This window comes from Cibotium barometz, chromosome 3, assembly GCF_041138505.1.
Source record: "Cibotium barometz isolate CiBa-2024 chromosome 3, ASM4113850v1, whole genome shotgun sequence".
Taxonomy (NCBI): domain Eukaryota; kingdom Viridiplantae; phylum Streptophyta; class Polypodiopsida; order Cyatheales; family Cibotiaceae; genus Cibotium; species Cibotium barometz.
Genome location: NC_141048.1, coordinates 22,243,834 through 22,264,252, shown reverse-complemented (window position 1 = coordinate 22,264,252; position 20,419 = coordinate 22,243,834). Strand labels below are relative to the sequence as shown.

General features: G+C 40.6%; 2 protein-coding genes across 2 annotated transcripts; one reads left to right on the top strand and one right to left on the bottom strand.

Moving 5' to 3' along the window:
* Positions 1-2,667: 2,667 nt before the first annotated feature.
* Positions 2,668-3,912, bottom strand: LOC147639842 (uncharacterized). The gene is made up of 2 exons (XM_086822581.1): positions 3,577-3,912; positions 2,668-3,459 (listed from the first exon to the last, which is right to left on the bottom strand). Exons 1-2 carry the CDS (start codon positions 3,868-3,870, stop codon positions 2,824-2,826), a joined length of 930 nt encoding a protein of 309 aa, XP_086678707.1. The 5' UTR covers positions 3,871-3,912; the 3' UTR covers positions 2,668-2,823.
* Positions 3,913-13,722: 9,810 nt separating this feature from the next.
* Positions 13,723-17,560, top strand: LOC147639841 (uncharacterized). The gene is made up of 4 exons (XM_086824051.1): positions 13,723-13,739; positions 16,715-16,885; positions 17,028-17,117; positions 17,202-17,560. The coding sequence occupies exons 1-4, from the start codon at positions 13,723-13,725 to the stop codon at positions 17,446-17,448; spliced, it is 525 nt and encodes a 174-aa protein (XP_086680177.1). The 3' UTR covers positions 17,449-17,560.
* The last annotated feature ends 2,859 nt before the right edge of the window (positions 17,561-20,419 follow it).

The window sequence follows — 20,419 nt, the reverse complement described above, 5'->3', positions numbered from 1 at the left end:
ATGGATGTCATTTTCGTGTGGAGAGATTAGATAAGAAAACAACAACCTTTGATTGTGGAGTAATGACTTTGTATAAGAGAGCTGAGCTAGTACTAGCGACTCAAATGTTATTCTCTTCAATCTTGATTATTGTTGAACCATACAAGACATAATTGGAATTGGATTTAAATAGCTTGACATGTTCAATATTCTTGATGTATGTGCAATGGTTTAAAGTGGTCACACCAATGGTCCAACCACAACTGTGAGAAGAGACAGTAGTAGATTTGTTGTAGTTGACTCCAAAGTTATGGATAAATCTTCAAGATACATTTGTACTATCACAAGAAAATGTGAGCAGATATTATTTTCTCTAAAACTTACCTATTATTATTGTAAACTTTATCTTTTATAATGTGTACTTAGTGAGAAAATAACACCTAGTGAAAGAATAACTAGTAACTTTTCAACCATACTCTTCAAATTCAAAATCATGGTATGTAATTCAAGTTGTTCCTCGTATTAAACAAATTTTTGAAGATAGAGACTTGAAGGAGGAAACTATTACTATAGAATCTCCAAGGAAATAGATCATACCCTACCTACAAATCAATTATTAGATCATGAAACCCAAGATTTATATATTCTAAGAGATCACCTTCATGATCATAATGAATAAATTCATGATGATGCCAAAAATCATGATGCTCGAACACCACAATGACGATGATGATGCTTCATCAACTTTAATCAATCCACTAATAGTATCTTGTCAAATCCTTCCATGGATACCAATGAATTACCTTTTAATCATATGTTGGGCCGAAGATATAGGGGATACAAAGATGGCATTAGAAATTTATCTCTTTGGAACCAATGGATCTTGTTGAAGATAAATAGTCATCATGAAGTTTATGTAAATCAGCCTGTTATGATTTTTTCTCAAAAAATAGAAACAAAATTACTTTTTATGTTTTAACATTATCGATACTTATACCAATGCTTATATCGATTTTTTTATTGATGCACGTATTGATATATCGACATCTATGCTGATGCTTATATTGACAATGAGAGTTGGGAGCAAAAAAATATCTCCCTTGAAAAAAAATTGTCAGTAAAGTGACAACTAGTATATATACCTAAATGAATCGAGGAACATGCCCAAATTCACCTTTTAGAAACGTGCATATTATATACTAATGGCAGTCAACCCACAAGACTATATAACTATCAACTCCATTATGCATAGTATGGAGGACTAGATATTACGACATCCCCACTAATGTCATCAATGCTGCCGAATAGTGGGTGTAGAACTCTGTATCAAGATATGCTCTCACACACGCACTCCACACACACACACATACACACATAAGAGCACATATTCTTTCTGTCAAATCTCCGAAGATACAGGGCAAACTCAGCCATAATGAAGCCTAGCACTAATGGAAGTAGCAAATAGAAAGAATTAGTACAACAAATAAGTAGTTGATAGGGCAAATGCACCACTAAAGATAGCAAGAATAAGCACAATATCAACTGGCCGCAACTCGGACAAAACTGACAACTAGTGCTTGTCTCCTGACATCCACTTTGGCATCCATAGCAATGTGTCCGCCTCAACATTTATCACATGACACTATACTAATTGTTATTGTTTTTTTCCGGAGTGTAGGATCATTGTAATAACGTCATGGTGCCCCTACCTTTTTTGTGGTGGAACTTCCTTAAAAATGTTCATGTATTACAAGTGAGATGAATACTTCATATTGAAAGATTATAATTATTAACCACATGGTTAACATGGCCCTTCACCAACATCATCCACACATTCGCAAAGAGCATCATCATAATATTATTGTAATTTATCATTTAACATAGTATGCTCTCTTGAAATTCCATTGAGTCTTGTAAATCAAGATCACAACATGAAGAGCCTTGCTTGACATGCCAAACACTTGTCACGACCTTTTAATTGATAACGCATCTACGAAAGGGCTTGAGGGGGTACCGCTAAGATCTCATGAACCTACCCAAGATCCTTGTATGAGTCCGCCACTATCACATGGGAGCCTTAGATCACTTACTTTCTAGTGGCCTAGTGAGAAAAGGTTTGTAAAGTATAAAAGCTAAATTCTTATATTTGTAACTAGCTATTTTCATTTGTGCACTTGAAATAGTTGTTCTTTTCAATCACTTGAAATAGTTGAAATAGTTGTTCTTTTCAATCGCTTTCTTTTCAATCACTCTCTTAATCTAGCATGTGTGGAAGTAATTAGGAATAGGGTTTTGGAATGCTTGTCCACTCATCTTCTCCTATCTTCCCCCTTTCTCTTGAGAAGTCGGCATTGTATAGCAAGAAGGTTCTTTCGAGGATTAACACATCGAGCTGTGTAGATCCTGGTTGCACCGCCCGTTAGAGGAAGATCTTCCTTAGTGTGCTGCCTAAGTGTGACAACCGGTGCAAGAGAAGTGGTACATCAAGCTCTCTACATGAGTTCAAGAGAAGTGCAACATGAATTGCTATGCTTTTCAATCAATTTCAATGCCTTCTCCTCCATCCAAGTTCGTGTACCATCTCCTGGTGGTGGCTATTTATACAAAAAAAATCCAAAGTTTCACACTTAAGTCTCTGAATCCTCTAAGAGACAAACCTAGAAGAAACGATTTCTTAGGAAATAGGGTAGATTAGAACCGGCTAAAGCCCAGGAGGCAATACAAGTGTGACTACAGATACAGCATGTGAAAAATATTTCACGCCACAATATATTAAGATATCAAAACGAAACATACGCAGGAGGATGATTTGCTTGGCTAGAAATATACATCCGGATAGTACGCTTACCAGGAGTCGGCCATGTGAGGCATAGGGTTCCACATTGAGGTGGAAAGGACTACACTGTCAACAAGAGTGTCACTGATGTAAGGGGCGACCTCGTGCTCGGCGTAAGTGACGACAGGAAGCGGCGCCGCTGACATGGGTGAGAAGGGCTGGTCGACGCCGTGAGAGCGAGGATAAGAACAAGTCGGCAGTGATGCAGATTGGCCGGCCAGAGGGTATGAACAGCTAACACTGGATATGGTTTGGACTGAAGGGAGCACGATTAAGGGATCGGAGGGCGCATTCTGGTAGTGGTCATACAGAAGGCCAGCAATGAGGTCAGAGTTCTTTTTCATCATGGCGGCGTTCATGAGCACCGAGACAGCCTCCTCCTCTTGGTTTCCAACAAGACCGGAGCTGCCCCAGTTCTCGCCGGCGCTGCCACTTGGCGGCGCTGAAGAAGAGGAAGAAGATGCAGAAAATGGCCGCAAAAACTTATCACTAGCGAATGCATGGGCTCGCTCGTAGTGGAGGAGAGGGGCGACGACGTTGAGCTTGTTGGCTTGGAACGCCCCTGCGCGCAGAAGAAGCCGCTTCTGCCTTTTGAGCCGCACATTCCAGTAGTTCTTCACATCATTATCAGTTCTACCAGGCAGCTGCCTTGCAAACAACGTTACACTTGTTAGCATTGTAAATCTTGCAAACCCACAGTCTTGATTAATCCATACTTAGCATAACCTTGGTTTTTCGAGGCTCTGCCGTCCACTACGTACCAGCTCGGCTATCTTGGACCACTGGTTGCCATAATTGCCAACGGCCGAGGCGATGACGCGCTCTTCCGCGGGACTGAACGGCCCCTTGCGAAGGTCCGAACGCAGCTGGTTGCGGTAGCGCTGGCGGCAGCTCTTGCCGCAGCGCTGCAGGGCAGGGTAGAGGAGGTGCGCGGTATTCCAGTTACATGCTCCATGCTCCCTGACGAAGGCAAACAGCAAAGCATCCTCAGAGGGACTCCATCGGCGTTTCTTCATAGCAACGGAGGCAGACGACGGAACAACATTTTCCTCCATGACAATGATGACTCTCTCTCTCTCACTGTCTCACACACTCTCTCTTTGTTCCTCTCTCGACTCTCGCTGTACATATATTATTTATACATATATATATCCGCCCATCACCTCGGATTGTGTGGTGCACACTGCAATCCCCCTGGCGGGCCGCTCGGCGCTGGCCCCCTCTCATAGTAAAGACGAAGGATCTAAAGGGCCTGCAGCCCACGTACATACTCTACCCATAATGTTGCATGCCTTACGCTGCACTGTGCAGGCTATATCCTGACAAAAGGAGTGGAGTGCAAAAGCTGGGCCGTGACTCGTGAGCACTAAGAGTGGCCAATGTCATCCTATTTTATTTATTCGTCATATCATTATTGCTGTCTTTTAACAAATGAAATTTGAATGGGTCCATCGTTCATGTAATTCCAACATCAATGTTGAATTAGGATCAGTTTCCACGCAAGAGATAGTTGTTGTGCCACCACACTGTCAAAGACCTTTTAGAGTGCGTCCCCATGCAACCGTTGTAGAGGCTACAATTCCCATAGCGTGAAGCTATCGCCCCCCCGCCCCCGCCTTGCCGCCACACCCGTCAGCTGAGATCGACAATCGCTATGCACTCATAAAGATCAACAACTGCAAAGCGTGGGGTGGACAAGGGTTGAAAATAGGAGGAGGGGCCGAGAGTTTCCAAGAATGAAGGCACGTGAAACATCAAACGGGCTCCCCCTGCGGCCACAATCCAATTAAGCAGCTCGCTTAAGCACTTGACGTGTAGCTCGCTTCATTCCTGATTTGCAGCTCGCTTTCATTTTTGACATGCAGTTCTTAAAGATTCAGCTGGGTCTCTTTTTAAAAAAAAAAAGCGCTTGCTGCACAACTTATCTTTACATTTATCATAAGAGTTTCCAGAGAGCTTTTTCACATGCTTTTTTCTAAGAGTTTCCAGAGAGCTTATTCGCAGACTTTTTTCCAACCCCCGTCATGTTTGGCCTGGTTTACTTCGAAGATTCACAAGCTTTTTTCCAAGTGTTGATGTTTAGCGGGTTTACTTTGAAGAATCTCCTTCCTCTTTCTTTCTCACCCTTCTTCTAATCCCAACGCCAAGTTTACTCTCCCTTCCTCTAGTCTCTTTCAAAAAGTTCTTCTCTAAAAAGTTCTTCTCTAAAGCATAACACTCCATGGAATCTTCACCAATCCCTTATGTCACCATTACAGTAGCAAATAGAGCAGTAGTGAGACACTGTCGAGCTTTTAAAGAGTGTCCTAATCGAACTAGAAATTATCATAAGAGGCTACTTATGATGGATCACCTACAGGAGGCTCTTGATATTTCTATAGAGATTTCCTTGCGAAAAATTGGACAACCTAAGGATAAGGACACACTTAAAAGCGTGTCCTAATCGAACTAGAAATTATCATAAGAGGCTACTTATGATGGATCACCTACAGGAGGATCTTGATATTTCTATAGAGATTTCCTTGCGAAAAATTGGACAACCTAAGGATAAGGACATACAAGCTGGAAAATTTTTCAAAAAATACAAAGATTGAAGGCCGAGCGTGAATGGGAAAACGTGGTAGAGTCATGTGGCATTGATTCAAGGGATAAATTTATTGACGAGTTCATCAATAAGGCTATGCCAGCGTACATGACATCCACTGAGCAACACTTTCAAGCGATTAAACACAAAGAATTGATAAGCTCTACGAGAAACATGTGAGTGATTTTCTTACCATTTATGTTTATACTATAAAGACTAATTAAATGTTTTCTTTTAATTTAGAAATGCCAAACTAGCAAAAGAGAACTTGTGGTGCCTAGAGATGATGATTTCGTAAGAAACAATGATCATGCATGCGACGATCTTAATCTTCAAGATCTTAACAATGTAAATGAGTCCCTTACACTCGTATATAGATTTAATGATTCTTTGTCCTCTCATCATACTTGAATTTGTTATATAATCACTTATTATAAAGAGTTTATTTTTTGGAAACTCTCTTAAGTCTAGATACCCTTGGTCCCCTCTCACCCTCAAAACCAAACTTGACTCGACAAAGACATGTCAAGGAGAATGTTGTAGACAATATGAAGTGCATGGACATCAATATGGAGACTATATCATCTCCCATAGAAAGACCTCATAAGGTTAGTATGAATCTCTGGAAAGCATCCCATTTCTCATGTCATTTATTCCCTCTACACATAGTAAATTTATTTTAATTAGTAATTCTTTGTAGTATTCATTTGCACTTATTTAGTTACATTTTTTGTTGGATCAAAGCCATGTGAATCTTTAAGTGGCTCACCTTGTTCGAGTTCTAGCATGCCATTAACTTTGTTGATATCCTTCTTTTAATTTAGAACTACCAAACTAGCAATAGAGAACTTCTTGTGCCTAGAGATGATGATTTCCTAAGAAAAGATGATCATACATGCAACGATCTTAACCTTTAAGATCTTAACAATAAAAATGAGTCCCTTACACTAATGTGTAGATTTAATGAGTCTTTGTCCTCGCATCAAACTTGAGTGTGTTATATAATGACTTATAAAGAGTTTATTTTGTAGAAAACTCTCTTAAGTCTAAATACTCTTGGTCTCCTCATACCCTCAAACCCAAACTTGAGACGAAGACATGTCAAGGAGAACGTTGTAGACAATATGAAGTGCATAGACATTAATGTGGAGACTCTATCATCTCCAATATAAAGACCTTATAAGGTTAGCATGAATCTCCAAAAAAACCTCCCATTTCTCATGTCATTTATTCCTTCTACACATGGCAAATTGGTTTTAATTAGTAATGCTTTGTACTATGTCTTTTCACCCATTTAGATACGCTTCTTAGTTGGATCAAAGCCATGTGAATCTTTAAGTGGCTCACTTTGCTCGAGTTCTAGCATGCCATTAACTTTGCTCATCTCCAATAGTGAGATAAGCTTACGTCTCCTTCAAACATACAAGATAACACACTGACATTAAGAGAGAGGTGTGTCTTAAGATTTTTGGATCTTTTTAGAAATGTTGACAATCTTATGTATAGTGTGGTTTTTATGATTATTATTTTTTTATTTCAATATATTGAAATGTGGTATGTCACTTTACTTCCAATGTCAAAGATCCAGCATAGTTGTTAAGGTGGATGAGAAACTTATTGACTTTATCTTGAAAGAAAAAACCTCCACAAGAACTCTGAACATCTTCACCATGTAAGTTTTTCTAACTTCTAAGTACTGCGTGTGTATTTGTGTGTGTGTGTGTGTGTGTGTGTGTGTGTGTAACAATTTTCTCAATACAATTCTTGAAACTATGCCAAAGGAGACTTTAGAGAAAGTCTGGTTCCTACATGGCCTTTGGTATGATTTTCTCCCACGTCTCTCCAAGGACTCCAAAGCTATCTTAAATTTTCTTGGGAACATTGATATGAAGGAGCATCTATTCCTATTCCTTCCAATTGTTGATAGGTATACTTGTATAGCCCCGAATAGCATGATGAATTTCTTTAGTTCTCATCATGGTTTTAAATGAGACATTGGGTTCTCTATGTGTTATACAACCATTATATCAAGAGACACTCTTGCCATGGGATAATGATGGCATCATCTTTTTTGACTCTATGTCGCTAAGTAACCCTCAACATTATCTTCACGTGGTTCATCGGTGAGAATAATTGAGTCTTTTATCTTTGTTATGTCCCTTTTTCCTTGGTGATAGCTACTATAAGTCATTGCTCTTACCTTTTCAATGCACTTCAACTAATCTCACAAACTTACACAAATCCCATATTGAAAAAATATTTGGAGGCCCCAAGTGATGAATTGTGTTTTGTGTCTCATTAGGGAAAATTTGGACTCAAAAAGGGGCCTTGTAAGAGATCCCTTGGGATGGTGATGTGGACAAAGCAAGCCAATAAATCCACATATAATATTGGAGGGCACGTGCGTCGTTTTTGAGTTCTTTATTCCATTAACTGACATGTAGGGTGTTTTTTAATTCAAAACAATGCATCTTGAGTATAGTTTTTTATTCCCACTATGGTGCCTTATTATATTGAAAAAAGACACCACTCTCTTTCTTCATTACACTTTTGAATGTAACGAATCCAACTCTGCTAACCGAACTTCGTCCCTGCAACCCATCATCTTGCATTGTCTCCCTCATTGTCTTCCCGATTGCACAACCACTACCACTCCAAATCCGAGTTTTTTTGAGCGGGAGGTTTTTGATTTTCTCTTCTTCTCAAGGCGGCAAGTTTTGAAAAAGGATGGAAAAGTATTTGTTCTTCATGCGCCATACCTGCTTGTGCATGAATAACAATCCCATTTCTTACCTTTTTCAAGTGAGGGTTGTGCTTACAAGTACTCTGTACATTTTGGTTCATCCAGGATACCAACAAGTTTGTTTGATGGACAAGGAGGTATTATTTAGTGATGTTGTCTTTTGGTTTTAATGAAGCAATCTTCTTCACGGGAGATAAGTGTAATATCTTTGGATTTTTTTTGGTTAAAGTGTGAGTTCATTATGCTTTTTGGTGTTGTTAAAGCACAGAACAATGCAATGGAACCTGTGCAGCAAAAGAGGAAAAAGGTGGACATCCACTTCCAAGTAGAACCCGATTATGCTCCCTGCTGTAAGAGAAACTGGTCTAGGCCAGCATGCGAAGCCCGCATTACTGAGCTTCGAAATGAAGGAAAGAAAAATATGGACCTTTGGTTGGATGGTAGTATTTACCCACCAGATCCAACCTCCTCTCAATCTCCATCATTCTTTGGGTTGACAAGTTTCTTCAAGTTTGTGTGTGAGGGTGAAAATGGATTGCTTGGGTATTGCAAAAGACTGTTTGGCCAATGTCAAAGTATCTTTGAAAGACATTTGAGTGATAGAGATGCCAGGATAAAAATGCTTGAAGGTGCGAATTTTTACTTGGCATCGATCACAACAACTTTGCAAGCTTCAAACGAGGACAAGGCAAAAGTTTGTGCTGGGTTACAAAAAGAGTTTGATCATTTGCAGCAGACTATTTGTAAGATGCAGGACACTATAAAGGAGAAGAATGAAATTTTGGCAGTTCGAGAAATCAACAATTTCACATTGGAGAGTGAGAATGCACACCTTCGAAAACAACTTGAAAAGTTCAACAGGAAATTGCAATATTTGAAAGACACGCCATTAGGTGCTCGATTACGCAAGAGAAAGATCAAACCATTGGAAGAACTCAATGTTGGAGGTGGCCAATGGAAGCGTCGTGTAAAAGCTTGCAGGTATTGGGATCTATAATTTCTTTGAGCTTAAATTTCTTTGAGCACTCACTTTCATTTTCATCTTTAGTTCCTTTCTTGGAGATGGGGGATTGGGTGTGGGGGTGGTATAGTTAGATGAATGGTGGACTGAAATAGCTATCGTTGTTGCTTCAGGATGGTCACAGATGTTGTGGGTCCAAAAGAGCAAGGTTCTGATATATTTGGCAAAGTTCTGACAAAAGACATCGTGGAGTCAGCAATACAGCATCCTAAGTTTGCAAGACTTCGATCAGACATAGCAAAGCAATCCTTGCAAGAGGTGAGCGAAGCATTCACGCCTGCAGATGCACAAGGTATATGTGACATGGCTGGTATAAGCACAAAGTCTTACAGGATGTTGTTTAATAAAGTAAAAGAGGGTTTCAATTGCAAGCTTGGAAAAAAGACAGTAATTCCCATTCCAAAACCATTTCACGTAAACAAAGCTCGAAATATTCTCAACTTGGGAATGGTCGAACTTGTTGGAGAGCCTTGTCACCTGTCTAGCACATTGACAGTGACTAAAAAGAGCGGGGAACAGAAAATTATAGAGCTTACAGAGTTCAACAATTTCATCATGGATGTTCGGAAATTACAAATGGCTATGGTGAAATTTTATGACATCAGTGTACATGAGTGCAATGGAAGGCTGAAATTTGTTTTGAAACTTGATGAGAGTGAGGTGATCAAAGGACAGAAGCTGGAAAGGGTTAGCATTACTTTAATGAATAGAGCTTTGGATGCAAGTATCAGTAATGTTGATGAGAAGCACTTTAGTGTACAATCCGAAAATGAGATTTGGTGGCTGGCTGCATTTGAGGTGACGTGCTATCCATTTTTAAATAAAGAATATTATGTTGCTATCCTCTTGTTATGATGTTGTAGACAATCTAACAGTTGTTGTTAACAGGTTCCAACAGAGACCCATGAAATTTTGAAGTGGTACTTCAACCAGACTGAGCTTCCTTCCACTATCCAGCAGCAGTCGAATGGCGAAAAGCTTTATGTAGAAGGATATGGTGAATATGAGGTTGAATGGCACCTGGCTGCAGATCTTAAAACCTTGAAATGCATGTTTGGTATTTCCCAAGGAGCAATGGCCAAGTATCCTTGCCTGTATTGTATGACCGAACGAGGTGTCTCCAAAGGAGGAAAAGAGAGAGAATGGAAATGCCCAAATGCAATCAGTAATAGGCGTGAACCCCCAAATCATGATGCTCCAGGAGTGGATCCTACTTGGGATCCAATTCTTCCTATCCCTTTGATCAGAGTTCATATTTGTGTTTTGCATGCGCTGGTTAGAATAATTGAGAAACTAGTCTACATGTACATCGAATTTTCATGGAATATGAAACCAGCAGTAGAGAGTGAAAGAACTATTAAAAAAATAGAGCAAGTGCTTTCAGATGCAGGTTTACATTGTGGTCAAGTGAAGATTGAGAAGGACTTGAGAAGATCTGGGAAGACCGGAAATGTTCCTAGCAAACCATGTTTTGGAGGTGCAAAAGCCAGAAAGTTCTTATCTAATCATACCCAGAGAGGTCATCTGGGTACAGATTTTGAGGTGTGGAGGAAGCTTCATGCAGCTGTACCTGACCGAGGCTCTTCAGGACAAGCAAGGGTGGCAAAGGCCAAAGCGTGGTTGGCACTTGATCGCCTAGCACCTTTGTTGCAAAAAGCAAGGTTTGAAGATGGGGATGTTGAGAAATTTGAGGCAGTTGTGACAGAGTTCTACACTAGCTATGAAAAGGCATGGGGTGCGACAAACTTGACACAATACATGGTTATTACTTGAAAACCTATAGCTTTGAGTATTTTTTGTTGTTCAAAAAATATTGTACGATACTAAATGTCTTGTTGTTGTTGAGCATTTGTAGCACATTTTGCATGCACATGGAACCTTTTTTGCGGAAGAGTTTGGAAGCCTTGGGATTTGGTCTACCCAAGGCATGGAAAGATCTCATTGGCAAGCACGTTGTGCCTATCAAAGGGCCACTCAACATGGAGGAGGATTAAAGAAAAGTAATCCCATGAAGCAACTATGTCAGTGGTGGTATAGGCGGATTCAAGTGAGGGCTCGTGTGAAGATCAAACATGCTGAATCAGCTGTGTCATGTGCAATAAGAAAGGTTCAGGCTGAACGGAGACGTTCAATATATGTCTCCTCACAGGGAAAGCAGAATCATGCTGAATGGCTAAGACAACGACAAAGACAGGGCAGAGTGTGGAAGAAAATTGATCATTGAAATATATATTGTAAAACAATGATGTAACTGTGAAAGATTTTAAAAGAACAAGAGCTTTCATCTATGTCCCATATAAATGTTTCCAATATATATACATTTCATAGTTTGCAATGGTAAACAAGAAGAGTATTGAGAAATATGACGAAACTTCTTAGCAACTGGAACAATCTAAATTTGTTAATCTGGAACAGAGACTTCCCCCAGCCGAGCCTTTTTTGTTGACGTTTCTGCATCATCTTCTTCATCCTCTATTAATGGCGTAAGAGGGACCATTGGTCTTGCTGTTCTAAGAAGATGCTTCTTCCCGCAATCACTCAACAGATTGGGATCTGTGATTCCACATGCCAACCCGTAAGCAGCATATGTTAAATAATATTTACATCTTAACGAATATACTCCAGGTCCCTCTCCAAAAATTCGAACAGCTGCTTGCCGCTCCAGAAGTATTGCCTTGTTTGCATTCAGCCTTACGTGGTAGCCACCTAAATACCTGGATAAAGTCTTTATCGCCATCAGAGGAAAACTGGCGTTGTCCTTGGAGTAGCTAGCGTGAAATATCACAATTTGAGGGAATTTTAGGCGGTGTATATATGTTCCTAATGTCGAATCGTGGCCCAATCCCGCCATACGCTTGCCTGAAGCACGTTTGAGGAATGTGTCTTCATATATTTCCAACTGAAAAAACAAAGGAGCATTAGCCAAAAACAACATCACCAAACATTTCAGGACAAAGTTGATAAAGCCAAATCCACAACAAAAAAAAACTAACCTCTTGGTTCTCATCTGCTTCAAGCAAGGCGTCTTGCCATAAATTAGTGCTCGAACTAGGAACGTTTTCCGCTGACTTATTTGGTGCATCCCTACACCCTCCCATGTTGGTGATATTCAATCTATCCCTTGCTTCTTGTAGCTCTTCCTCTGTGGCATCTTTTCCTTCATATCTAAGGGCATCAGCATAGATCATATTTAGTGTTGCTGCAGCAGAAAGGAACTCGGTGTCTTTAACATGGCTGTCCACTAGTAGGTACTTGTCTATCCCATCATCATCTACAAAATTGTCATCGACCTCCAGATTCTGGGCTATGAAAGCTATGCAATGATCCTCCCTTAAGTTAAATACACGTTGTATGTCTGTCAGCAGTATATACTCTGAATCTCCTACTTGGTAGGAGGGGAGTAATGGCGTTGGAATGGGGGAGGAGTCATCTGATTCAATCACAAGCTGACCTACATCACTGTTTTGTTCTCTAACTGCCTCAATATCAACCACCGAACTAAGCTTCCTCTCTTCTTCAACATTGAACTCCTCAATGACATGAGGAGTGTCCTCCTCTTCAGCAGCATCCTCAACGGTGGGACTTGCCTGACGAGAAATCGTGTCTTCACTTTCAATTTTTGCAAGCGGCTCTGTACATTCTTCATCTGTTAATTGCACGTTCATGTGCAAGAAGCATAAGAAGGCGTAGGAGTATTCCATCAAGCGGCACTTTCTTTTATGAAAAGGGCAAAGCAAGGCTCTCTTCTTGTCACATGGCACCTTGTGCCAATCCCTGTTTAACCTCTGCTTCTTCTCCGGCGAAACCTTGAGATTAAAATGAATGTGACTTTTCCCATCAATCATCATTGGTTCTTCATTTGTGAGCTCGTCAAACTCTTGCTTTGCCTCTTCGAAGTATCCATGATGGCTAGACAATGTATCCTCGAGAGAAAAATCGCTATTGAACATCAACGAAATTGTAGGGTGCAAATCATGATGTCGGCATTTGTACAGGAAGTCATATAATAGAGTTGCAGGAGTTTCTTTGATCTCTTCGTCCACATCAAATTCGACTTGAACTTGCGCCATGGCTGAATTCAAGTCTGTAGAAAAGACATGGAAAATATTAGTTCAGGCAATGAATCAAGAGACAGTCGATCTTAAACAACAAATCTCTGTGTGGTGTAAATGGATTCAACATAACGCGAGAGGAGATGCCAGAGGAATCCAGGTATTCCTCCTCGCGTTGTAGTGAATCTATTTTCCCTAACGCAAATAAAATTGAAGCTAAGTCAAGGACCTCTTCTCGCATTATGGTGAATCGATTCACCATAATGCGAGGAGGAGTATTGTGCTTAGTATGGGACCTTCGCTCGCGTTGTGGTGAATTGATTCACCGCAATATGACGACTTTATCATCCTTTGGCAACGCCTCTAACGTTATGGTGAATTAAAAATTAAGATAGTTCTCCAGTACCCATACTGAGAGAGGAGGTGTCAAACGAATTAAAATACTCTTCTTCGCAGTCAATTCACCATAAGGCGAGAAGTCATAGGTTTTCAATTCACCTTAACGCGATGAAAAGACAAAACAAGTAGTTCTCCTCGACTGAAACCAAAACAACGAAATAACAAAAGAAGGAAATGTAAATGGATTCAACATAACGCGAGAGGAGATGCCAGAGGAATCCAGGTATTCCTCCTCGCGTTGTAGTGAATCTATTTTCTCTAACGCAAATAAAATTGCAGCTAAGTCAAGGACCTCTTCTCGCGTTATGGTGAATCGATTCACCATAATGCGAAGAGGAGTATTTTGCTTCCTATGGGACCTTCGCTCGCGTTGAGGTGAATTGATTCACCGCAATATGACGACTTTATCATCCTTTGGCAACGCCTCTAACGTTATGTTGAATTAAAAATAAAGATAGTTCTCCAGTACCCATACTGAGAGAGGAGGATTCAAACGAATTAAAATACTCTACTTCGCAGTCAATTCACCATAAGGCGAGGAGTCATAGGTTTTCAATTCACCTTAACGCGATGAAAAGACAAAGCAAGAAGTTCTCCACGACTGAAACCAAAACAACGAAATAACAAAAGAAGAAAAAAGCACAAAGGAGATAAAAATACCAGGAGAACGAATTGTATACAATCGTCGCAGGAGATGGAGATGAAGGAGGTTGGAGGTTTGTCTTTGACGTTGGATACAGGAGGATGATTGATGAAGGAGGGTTGGAGGAGATAGTCAGTCGTTGATGGAGATAAAGGCCGTTGGTGGGGAGATAAATGAGAATACGAACTCCAAAAGAGGCAATAAATGAGATGAGTATCCTAGAAAATCCGCTTTTAATGCTACGCGACACGTCAGCGCCGCGTTTTTCACCCGCCATTCCATGAATGCCACGTGGCATCCCGCCGTGTACCTAGCACGTGTACAAGGTATAAAGTTTAATCAAAGCCCTTTTTAATGCTATACGACACGTTAGCGCCGCCTAGTCGCCCTGGCAGCCCGCCAGCACGTGTGTTCGCTCTAAAGACTAATCAAAGCCGTTAATCACGCCACCTTTTCGTCCTCTTATCGATTTTGCCTTGTCCGTCCTCCTGCTTGCCTCCAGCTGACTTCCGACTACCGCCACAGTACTGAACCGACTTTCCAACACCTGCACGACAGTCTCCATCCATTCACACGCAAGAAATGTAAGTTTTTGTATAATACTTGATTGTTTTGTAAGTTTCTTGTATATTGCTTGTTTGTTTTGTTTATTCTTCGACTGTTTGCCCTGTGCCATTGTTTATTCTTCGACTGTTTGCCTTCACCTTAAAGCACAGGACGGGCCATTAGAATCTCAATAAGCTCCATGTCTTATGGTGGATCGAATCACCATGGCAGAAGGCAAACGTAAGAGATTCGCGAAAATCGATTCACTATAACGCGAGGAGGATTGTTTTGCTTTGACTGGCCCTTAGACTCGCGTTATGGTGAATTCACCATAACGCATGACCAAAGGGCAAAGGATTCACGATAATCCACCTCTTATTGGTGTCAATTAAATCACCTCCTACACGACAGTCTCCATCCATTCCCACTCATAGAATGTGATGAAAGTGTATTACTTGATTGTTTTGTGTTTCTTGTATAATACTTGATTGTTTTGTTTTTCCTTCGACTGTTTGCCCCCTGCCGTTGTTTTCTCTTCGACTGTTTGCCCTCCGTCATGGTGATTCGATTCACCGTAAAGCAGACGACGAATCATTAGAATCTCAATACTGCTCTATGTGTTATGGTGAATCGACTCACCAAACTGCAAGACGGAAAGGTAAGAGATTCGGGAGAACCCTCCTCCCGTTGTAGTAGATCGATTCACTATAACGCGAGGAGGATTGTTTTGATTTGACTGGCTCTTAGTCTCGCGTTATAGTGAATCAAATCACTTTAACGCAAGATCGAAGCTCAAAGAATGCACGATAATCCGCCTCTTATTGTTGTCAATGAATTCACCATAATGCGAGAAAAATTATTGTGTTTCTGTGGACCTTCATCTCTCGTATTGTGAATGGATTCACCATAACGCGAGGAAGTGCATATTGCTTTCTTGGCCCCCCTCTCTCGCTTTATGGTGAATTGTTAATCGTGTACTACTGAATAGCAAAGTTTTCTGCTTTTTCTTGCGTTTTCAGATGGCTCGTGTAAGGCATACAGCCAGACCCATTGATAATGCAGCTCCCTCATCTACTGGGAAGAAGATGGGCGTTCTGAAAGCCTCAAGGTCAAGAAAATCAAGCAGTCCTTCCCGATTGTCCAAAACGCAGCCTAGACTCAGGCGTTTCGCAGAGCATTCGGCAGCCCTGCGAGAAATCAAAAAGTTTATGAAGCACCCGACAGCTGCTATTCCCAGATTGCCTTTCCAGAGGCTTGCCAGGAGAATTTGTGAGCAGAATGGAATTTTGTTTAGGTGGAAGGCATCGGCCTTGTTTTGCTTGCAAGAGGCCACAGAAGATTGGATGATCGAATTTTTTTTGGATAGTTACGTTCTTGCTGCCCACGCACACAGGGTGATAGTAATGAACAAGGATTTTTTCAGCCTAATAGCCCTTCGTTTCAGATACGATAAGTCACTTAGACCAGTTACGTTTACTGATGAACGAATGTTACAAATTTTGGATGTCCGGCCTGTACAAAAAGTGAGAATTGAAGAGGTGACCGAGGGAAGTCCAGATCATGAGCATCAGACTCGGGCAAATATAATGACAAGCGCTCAAAGGGAACATCAAGCTGCAATGCTTGCATTGCAAACAAAAAGGGAAAATGTTCGCGCACTCCACGCCATGAATCGGGAGGCGCTGCAATTTTTGTTGCCGGAGTTCTATGTACCCTTTAATATTAGAGGGCATAGATGTTATTTCCCGATTCATGCTGAAGAAATCAACATTTTGTTTGATCCCAAAACTGAAGTCAACGACAAAGTGCTCAGATGTGTTTTAAGGTATACTCTTTTCTCTGTCCTCCCACAATTTTTCATTCTTGGCTCTTAAAGTTGATGCCTCACTCTTGATATGTTTCCTTGTGAAGTTTTGTTATTTCGCTATTGCCCGAGGATGTACAGCAACGAGTGTTCCAGATTGATTCACTGGTCTCAACACTGTTGCTAGAAGAGTCAGTTCCGTACCTCGATGTGCTGAACTGGTTTCGGGAGGTCCAGCTGGACGATGCCCGAGTATTTTTTTTGGCATATCATGAAAAGTGAGTTTGTCTCATTCTCTCTCTCTCTCTCTCTCTCTCTCTCTCTCTCTCTCTCTCTCTCGCATGATGTTTATAGGAATCACCGTACACGAGTTATATAGTGCTTCCTTTGGATTGAAACTAATAGAATTCTATTGTGCAGTTCCCATTGGAGTCTTCTACTAGTCGACGTGCAAGAAAATGTCATTTACCTTGCAAATTCGACATCTGGTGCCCATGGAAATGTTTTGCTGTAAGTAAAAATCATTAAGATACATATTATTGTTTGAGTTAGAAGTCCGGATTGATCAGGATAATGATTGGTCTCTGTTTACAGTGGAGTCAGGAAACTAATGGCAGCTTACGAGAGCCTCAGCATGGACATCGACAGCCTGGATCGATCGACCATCCGTAGGGTTAGTGTCCCCAAACAAGAAGATGGCTACAGCTGTGGGTGGAGGGTTGCACTTAATGCAATGTTGCTGCTACGAAGCATTTTTCAGCTCCCTTCAGAGGATGTAAGCATTTTCAGCTCCCATACGCATTTGTGCGCCTGTTTATCTTCTTATATATTGTCATGTTGATCTTATTTATGTCTTGATGAATTGTGATGGCAGTTTCCATCAATGTCTCGCTACGTGGACCTAGACGTCCAAACGTTTAGGGAGGAAACGATTGCGAAATTGATCGAGGTCGCTGAAGTTATGCCTCCAGACGGGCCAGTGGACTTCATCCCGCCCAATCCACGAGGGGGGATAGGCCCCCCTGAGCCTCTTACATGGGCTCCATACTTGGGAGAAGAGCCCTGGCTCCATCCTGAAGCCGATACCTATGGGTTCCAGCCATAAATAGTTTTTTCCTTCTTCCAACAAATGTACGTTTGAGCTATACATGTATTGGAGGGAGAACATCAAATGTAAATACACTTATCATTTGAAAATCAGAGGATCAAATTTGCTACTGTGTTCCTTCACTGCTTGCTTTCTTACTTTAAGCCTTTTTTTGTGTACATAAAAATTCAATTGGGGAATTCTTGCCTTCATTACATTGTTTTAAACAATAAAGCATTACAAAAGCAATGTTCTGAATAGATAAGTTTATTGCATATGGAAAATACATTGTCACCGTATACATGGTCACATCATATATCTTCTAGTGCCTCCAATTCATGTGGGGCTGCAACATCTTTACAAATGATCTGATGCTCTCTTCTTTTACTTAGCTTCCGACCATCGAGCTTGAAGCAAAATTGATCTGGAGGATTCTGAATAGCTACTTCTAATTCCTTCCTAACATATTCGAGAGTCCAATTCTCTTCCACTTCCAATGTCAAAGATGGGTGACCCTGTCGAATCATAACTATATCTATCAAGCAAGAGTGGCTGCCATCTCTTGTATCTTGGTCCATGCTTTCCCAGTTGTTGTTGATCCATCGCCACCTTCTATAAGTAAATGACATGCACAGATGTTGCCTGGCAATATAGTATCTGATTCCAAAATATCATTAGGATAATTTTCCGAGTATAATCAAATAAGCGTTGTAACTGTTTCACAAAAATACATTTTAATGTTTTAACACTCACCGAAATGCAATGTCGGAGGTGTTCAATCGACATTCGATCAAATCATCTCCCTTTGATGATTTCATTCTCCAACCTTTGTCAAACAAATGATCAAGCCAGACTTCATCTACATCTTTGCACACAAAAGTTGTTCTAGTTTTTCTCAATTGTTTACAATCAGAAAATAAATGAACAAAGCATGCAATTGGAACAAACAAACTTAAGTGCACATTTCTTGCACCAATGCTAGGCTTCATAGCACATTTAATATCATTAAACATTTTGGTCCTGTATGACTCTATCACTTCTGTGTCAAGCAATGGCCACTCTGGACTATCAAGTGCGGGCAACGGAATACGTTCCAACTTTCCATGTCGACTCGATTGAGTGGGCAAGGTATAAAATGAGTCATAGAAATATGTTCTACTTCTTGCGAGATCACTTGGTGCACGACCTTCATATTGAAGTTCCCCCACCTCACCATGTACGACATTCAAGAACCCCGTCAAGCATTGTGCAGGCTCCCACTCCTGAAGGTTGGATGGGTACAAATCTGTGTAAGGCAGAAAAATGTATATCAATCACCTTATTTGCTACGTTGAAATACAAAACACAAGCACTTACAATGTGGTCTGTGTCTTGGAAGTCCTTCCAATGGTCCCACGTTGATCTCTTTTTGCATGAATACATGCTGGATCAACACTTCTTTGACAGTTTTCCCTCCTGGTGCCATCTTAAAGTCAAGGATCCTTCCTTTCCAATGTTTGGCCAAGTCTTCAGATGCCTTTCCCTTCACTCGGTAGTGGCCTTGTTTTCCTGGCTGCATAGTGACCCAAGAGTACTTCCTGTATACTTGGGGAATCCATTCTTCGTTCTCGTCTTTTATGTTATACAACACAACAGATGAGATACTGCTCCTTGCTCGTTTCAGTCCACTTTCGGGTGCCATGATAGAATAACAGACGTATGAGAAAGAAGAAGTAGCAGAAAGTGGATGACTGGGCTAACCGCTTTTGTGGATCAAGGAGGGAGGATGAAATGAGGGACGGTGTGTTCTTTTTGGGCGCCAAAGATGTTTCAAGATTCAAAAGTGGAACCAAGTTGAGGGAATAACCGGGAGAATGTGTATCTATCTATTCCAAGCATTCAAGCTTCATTAGTTCTAGGGGTGGTGGAAAGAATTTTTTAGTGCTCCACGTCTAACACAGGAATGTGGAAAACATTCTTTTATTGTGTTAGTTTCTGACAAAAAAACGGTTTTAAATATTTTAAGACAAGGTGATGGTTTTTTTTAATATTTCATGAAGATAAGAGTTTCTCCACGTTTTGGGTGGGTTTGTACAGAGGTCCCACCACCGGTGAATCTCGTTCGTAGATTACATGTCACTCAATCTATGTGTCTATTATTATATTATTGTTGAAACAGCCCTCTTTTGAGTCCAGAATTTTCCTAATGACACTCAAGGTACATCAAAGCCCATCTTTTTTGTAATTTTATCATTATCTCTCAAGGTATACAGATTAACACATCAATTGATTGCATATGTGCCACACCAATCAAACACTATTGATTGTGGTTATTATATAATGGTGTACATGAAGCACCTTATTAAAGGAGCTTTTCTAAAGAAAAGATTAAAGAATTGGATGAGTTTATACATTCATGGATATCTTGGTTATTTGCTATTAACTTGATCGAAAAGTTGCCAATTTTTCTTCCGATGTAGCTAACAAGAAGATGGTTTAAGCCCGATGAAGTGGAAAGTTTGAAGAAAGATATCATTGATTGGTGCCTTCATGCAATGGATGGGGGAGGATCTTCAGTTGCATAATACAAAGTGGCAAACCTTGATACCTTTCTTTTTTGGATATGTAATCATCTTGGCATCCTATTGGATATGTAACAAGTAGAATTCCAAAGTAGCATACTTGGATACATTCCTTTTTTGGATATGTAAAAACTATAAATCATTTTGGATATGAGTCATTTTGG

Excerpts from the sequence above, each read along its gene's own strand:
- LOC147639842 (XM_086822581.1), bottom strand. The coding sequence starts at position 3,870 with ATGGAGGAAAATGTTGTTCCGTCGTCTGCCTCCGTTGCTATGAAGAAA. Across the intron at positions 3,460-3,576 it reads GGTCCAAGATAGCCGAGCTG|CTGCCTGGTAGAACTGATAA; the intron begins GTACGTAGTGGA and ends TTTGCAAGGCAG.
- LOC147639841 (XM_086824051.1), top strand. Across the intron at positions 16,886-17,027 it reads TTTTTGGCATATCATGAAAA|TTCCCATTGGAGTCTTCTAC; the intron begins GTGAGTTTGTCT and ends TCTATTGTGCAG. Across the intron at positions 17,118-17,201 it reads GCCCATGGAAATGTTTTGCT|TGGAGTCAGGAAACTAATGG; the intron begins GTAAGTAAAAAT and ends CTCTGTTTACAG.